Source organism: Ammospiza caudacuta, chromosome 1 (genome assembly GCF_027887145.1).
Source record: "Ammospiza caudacuta isolate bAmmCau1 chromosome 1, bAmmCau1.pri, whole genome shotgun sequence".
Classification (NCBI taxonomy): domain Eukaryota; kingdom Metazoa; phylum Chordata; class Aves; order Passeriformes; family Passerellidae; genus Ammospiza; species Ammospiza caudacuta.
Genome location: NC_080593.1, coordinates 47,172,016 through 47,178,015, shown reverse-complemented (window position 1 = coordinate 47,178,015; position 6,000 = coordinate 47,172,016). Strand labels below are relative to the sequence as shown.

Genomic DNA, 6,000 nt, shown 5'->3' with positions numbered 1-6,000 from the left:
TTTGGAAACATCGAGCAGTAAGTAATTACAATATGCCCTAAACTAAAGGTAGGCAAATATTCTTTTAAATTGTTTAGACCCCATATCTTAGCACTGAAAGCTTACAGGCTGAAAAGCTCTGTGGTCTGACTGACACTTTAAATTATTTTAATGACTGCTATTTTATATTTTAACTCCTTCAGCCCACTGCAATTGTTCTAAAGTTCAACTTTGCCATTCAATTAGCACATGAGCCACATAAAACTCTTCTAGTTTCCTGCTCTGATGGGATCTGCACATTTTCAATTCTGCTTCCCAATCCACTTGTGTATGAGTCTTCATAACCCTCTCTTGCCAGTTAAACTGAATTATTTGATTGTTCCAAGAAAACAAACGCAAAAGGGACATAAAACATAAAAAGATCAGGCTGAGTTTATTTAAGATTTGGATGAACATCCATGCAACACTCTTGGCATTATATGCCCAGCTCTGTTTAACACTGTGGTGGTACAGCATTTTGGATAGTGTGGTGTCTAAATTAACCAGGTTCACTCAGCATCTTCCTCCAGGGTGGGATCACAGAAAGGCTGTATAACCCAAGTGTGTTTACCCCCTCACTTACTGTAAACTCATACCCTGCTTAACTTCCTCAAAAGAAAAGAATTAAAGGAGAAAGTTGTTCAAAGCATTGCAATGTGCAATTTCAATGCAAGGCATGATGGAAGTAGCTGTGTGGGAAGATATTACTTCATTATAAACCTAAATCAGATGCACAAAGATTTCTATCATCTCCAGAGACCATTCCATCAGGCTCTACAAGAGCCTTTTCCAGTGAAGAAAAATAGCCCCCCGTCCCTTCAGGCTTGAGAAAGTTGCTTGGCTTTTTTATCCGTTTCTTATGAAATCCCATATTATTGCTTCTCCCCTGGGAGACTTCAAAGGTCATGCAAACTTCACAGAGCCCACATGTTCGTAAACCTCAACCAAAAGACCACTAAGGAAATAAAATGCAGTTCTCCAATTAGTATTTGACATTCTCTACTGGTTTTCAGTGGGGTGAATTTGTCTTTCCTCTAAACCATGCTGATAAATTAAATGAGTTACTAAGCCTGGCATTATTTGATGTTTTAAGGCACGCTGAAACAGAACGTTTCAGCATGGGATTTGCTTTTGCATAATATTTGGGGGAGACATGAAACAAACCTAGGCATTTCAAACATATTTAAGGGGCTAATATGCAAATGAATATTTTCTTCAAGCTCCTCATTGTGTATTCACAGCTACTGCCAAACACAACAGAGATGGGGCATTAGGATATGAAATGGGAAGTGGTCAGATTTTCAAAGTGAGCTGTTGGGTGCCTAACACTTATGAAAATCTGGCCCCGACTCTTTGGTGCCGTTCCAGAAAGAAATATCTCTATCCTGGCCATTGTCCAACCAGCTTCGGAAATCATTTTGCACAGTTATTTCAGTAAAGCATAAAAGCCAATCCTCAGCTTTCTCTGCCTGATTAAGCACTGTCACCAATCACTATGCAGCTCTAAGGTAGGCATGAAATATTCCTAGATAAATCCTCCATCTCCAGAGAAATGTGTTTCCTGTACAACTGTAAATCCAGGTTCTGTGTTGAAAGTAATCCAGCCTGGCAGTGCTGTGGCCCTAGAAAAGTTTCCTTGGTAACGACAAACTTATGCAACAGCAAAGTCATCCAATCTTTTCATGCCACAATATTATATTAAAAACACCTGGTTTATTTATACAATGACTTACAGATCAGGGCTCTAGAAATAATAATACATAAACTTTATAGCAAAAAATATACATATTATAATTCATCCTTCTATGGTATATAGAAATTATGTATATTTGCATGTGGACATATATATAAATATATGGGTTGTACTTACGTTTAGGGCACTTGTGTATGGACATGTGTGTCCAAATACACACAGTATACATTTATATACCTTTCTAGGTGCCACGTGTGTGTACTTAGAGACACACAAATGCACACAGAGGAGCATATTTACACTCTGTGAGTAGACATGTACTTTGCAGAATCTGCACACAAACAGCTGGAGTCCTTCACTGGCTGTGAGCATCAGGGGGGTCAGTGACCACATGCACTAATGTCCATGGAAAAAGAATGAATGTCACCGCTGCGGGCACAGCACTGGCTTGATGCATCTTCCTCTGTGAAGAACTAAATTTGCAGGGCAGTGACACCCTGCAACGCAGGGCTTGTTGCATGGTCCAATTTCATTCCAGTTGTCACATGTTTTGACACATCCCGGACCGCAGGTATCATAAACTGCACCGTGTTTACACTGGGTTGCTGAAAAGAGTTAAAGGGAACAAATTATGCATATTACACACAGCCCCACAAGGAAATTTACTTATCTGTTTGCTTAGTTTCTACTGCAAATATCAAAAAGCACATTTTAGCATGATGATTACCTAGAGGAAAAAATTACTTGTAAAACGATTCCACTATATTACATAATAAATATAAAAGTAGCAAAATTCCTTATCAAAAGTATCAAATCCACAGCAGTATTGAAGTTTTTGAGAATTTTAACACAACCAATGGTATATAAGGCTTTGGCAAGGTTTCTGTCTATATGCAGATGTATGCTTTACGTTAAAGGATTAAAACAGTTTATTCATTACAATGCCTTTTATCAAAGATTTCTGAAACGTTTACAGGGACAGACAGTTTTATTATTAGTTCCATTTCTACAGAAAGAGGAAGAGAAAGAAAAGTCATTCACCCCATTAGAATTTCTGACTCTAAAGATTATATTTTCTATATTTCATATTGCAGTAAACTAAATCAATGTTTTTATCCAGAAGCACCATTTCTAAAACAAACAAATATTAAAAATCAATTCTATCCACACTGTTTTACCAAGGGATCGCTGACAGTGAGGGCTCTTGTACTTAATGATTCCAGTATCTATTCACTAATTTATGGAGCTGACAGTTCAATGCATTTTCAACATAAAAGATCACTGAAAGCTCAGCTAAAAGCACTAAAACCCCTTCAGATCAATATTGAAACTCTCAACATTTTATATCCTGCCTTTTTAGTATGGAGAATAATACACAGTTCAATGGCAAATAAAAGTCTGTTATTCTTTTTAACAGCTGTGCTGATGGCAAAAACAGGGACTGATTAAATATTTCGTAGATGGTAAGGGACTCTCAAGCATCCACAATCATCTCATGCTATTTTCAGAAAGGTGATTGTATTGGGAAGATTTCTTCAACTTTGAGAGAGACTGAAGGTCAATATTTTTTAAGTGAAAATTTTCTTATGGACAGAAAACACTGTTTTGTTTTGAGAATTGGCCTACAGAGTCATTACAGCACTGCTATTATTCATAAAGAAAAAACAGAAATAAATTGATTAAATATATATAAGTGTATCAAAGAGAATGGAAGTCTTATTGCTAAGATATAATAAATTTAAGGGGTTCCTTTTCACCATTAAGGGATCTTTAAAACAGCATCAGCTTCTTTCAAGTTTTACTTGTGCATTTTATGGAATTTATGCATACACAATTCTCAGGACACAGATATTAATAAAAACCCAAAATCGTAAAAAAAAAAATAGTACAGATGCAAATTATCCTGGTGTTACAGAGAATCAAATGCTGAATATTAGTTGGATATAAGATATCAGGGGAGAAAAAACCCCAATCTTCTATCCTTAAGCATAAGAAATCACCAAGAGCAACCGACCTAGAAACTCTCTGAGACATCTTTAATTAAACATTGTTTTAGAATAGGCTGGAAACAAATATCTGTCTGTCAGCTATGTTCAAGATAGGCTTATTCAGTTTTCGAGCATAGATATTTTCAGAATAATTTTCCAACTTTACATTTCTGTTTTGCTCTGTATGATAACTTCCATGCATACTTAAGAATGAACAAACAAAAGAAAAAACTAAAAAAAAAATTAAATTAAACATGAAATTTAGAAGGTGGGAAAAAATATGCAAGCAATATTAAGCATAGAATAAAATGTTAGATTCCCAGGAATCTCTACACTTACATAGTGTGTTAAGAATAGAGTTTGAATCTTTGTAAGAGGGGAAATGAAACTGTGCAGATCTCGCCAGTGCTTTGCAAACAATGTATTAAGAGATTAGGAAAGTAGACCAAGACATTCAAGGATAGTTAGTGATTGTCCATACACAATGTGAATTATCTTACAGGAGATGTTTATTAGAAGCTTTTATCCTTCTTCTCTGAAAATGAGCTCCCCTTTGTAGGATCACTAATTGACCAACCAAAAACAAACATTAGACTTCAGCTCATACAGTTTCCATACAGAAGGCAATACAAGCTTCAGCTTTAAGGCTGCACAGGTTTCATCCCACAAAGCTTAAGTGCAGTAATAGCTGGCCCATTCCTTTCACCTGAGCTCTGTTTTGTTCCTCAGCTGGTGGTTTTAAGGAAAGTTGGCTAAGGGCTCCTTTCCAGAGCAAAGGAGAACATATTACAGCCTGCCCTCAGCAGCCATGGCATCTGTATGTACTCCCCCTTCTGCTTTACCACACACACATTTGGGATGTCAGAACACCTCCTTATCCTTTAGACGATGCCACGTAGAAGATATGATGACTATTTTCTGCTGTAGGCAGCCCATAATGGCATAATTAACACACTGTCAAGGGAAAAATCAGAAAAGTAAAATGGCTGCTGTTTAAGTTCCCTGGATGGCTTTTATTGTTGAGTGATTCAGCTGTTAACATGTGGTGTGATTGATCCAACATTCCACTTCATCAACAGCTTAAAATATAAAAATAAAGACATTCTGCAGAAGGCTTCCCAGGAACTGCTGAAGTGATTCGCTACCATGTAAACATGGAAAACAGAAGTGTTGTCTTTGCACTCTTCCTCTAAGACAAATGCCTCTCTTAAAGAACTGAGCTCTGTTACTAATAACTTCCTTAGTACACTAGCAAAAAAAAAAAAAAAAAAAAAAAAATCCAAAACCCAAGTCCAACGTACAAAAGTTACTAATAATACTGTATTTTGAAACATTACCAGTCCCAACAGGATTTTTCCACTCTTCTTCTAGAACATGTGTTTGGCATGACAGATGTGAGCTTCCTCAGACCACTTTCTGAGCTGGCGGGATAATAGCCAGCTCCAGTCCAGAAGCCATATAGTCACATAAATACAGCACTGTGCCTGAGCTAATAAACCCAGCCTAATAAGGCTACAGTTTGCAGACTAGACCTGGTTTAGCCCAGCCACTTTGGCAGTTTCACAGAGAAGGCCTCTGTGCCTGTCTTTGTAGACATGGCCATAATTATTCAGGAGGAAATCTTATCCCCCAACAAAAAAGCCAAAATATGTTGCATAACTGCTGAAGGATTCCCTTGATATCTGATAAATCTGATTTCACTGAAAATTCTGAACTAATATTTGAGCATCAATGAATGTTCTGGCTTGTTAAGTCAGTGTTACACAGTTTGGAAGTCTTCTGTAAGACTTCCATGGTATTTGACTAATAGTGCTTGCAATTCACAACACCTCTTTCTAACAGAGCTAAAGGTGATGGATCTGACCACTGACCTTCCCATGGTACACTCCTTTTAATATTTTCAGTTTTCAGTTTTCAGTAAGTATCCACTGAAAAGCCAGAATAGCCCTCCTGATACATTTACACAGGCAATAAAGCAGTCAAAGGAAAGCAACATATAGCAGGGGAAAAGAGTGACACATGCCATAAAATTCTCCAGCAGAAAAGGGACCCAAAGGAGAAGAGTCAAAATCTGATATATGCTCATATTCCTCCAACTGATCACAGAGGAAAAGAGAAAATTGTTCAGATTTTATGAAACTGTTGTAGCATGTCAGCACATCAGTGCATTTTGCACTATATTATGGCCCTTTTCTCATTTTCTTGCATGTGTAGTCATGCCCATGGCAGGGAGTTATTGCCTTCTACCATCCTTGAGTCTTCTTTCTCTTGGTATCGTGAAAAATGCAGCATTAAATTACT

At 37.2% G+C, this 6,000-nt stretch overlaps 1 protein-coding gene across 2 annotated transcripts in view; it reads right to left on the bottom strand.

Moving 5' to 3' along the window:
• Nucleotides 1–397: 397 nt before the first annotated feature.
• BMPER (BMP binding endothelial regulator) overlaps nucleotides 398–6,000 on the bottom strand; it is a 148,925-nt gene continuing 143,322 nt past the window's right edge. For both annotated transcript variants that reach the window (XM_058810808.1, XM_058810803.1), the window contains exon 15: nucleotides 398–2,316. In XM_058810808.1, the coding sequence (XP_058666791.1) occupies nucleotides 2,135–2,316 (182 nt within the window). In that variant the 3' untranslated portion in view covers nucleotides 398–2,134. The remainder of the gene's footprint in view (nucleotides 2,317–6,000) is intronic.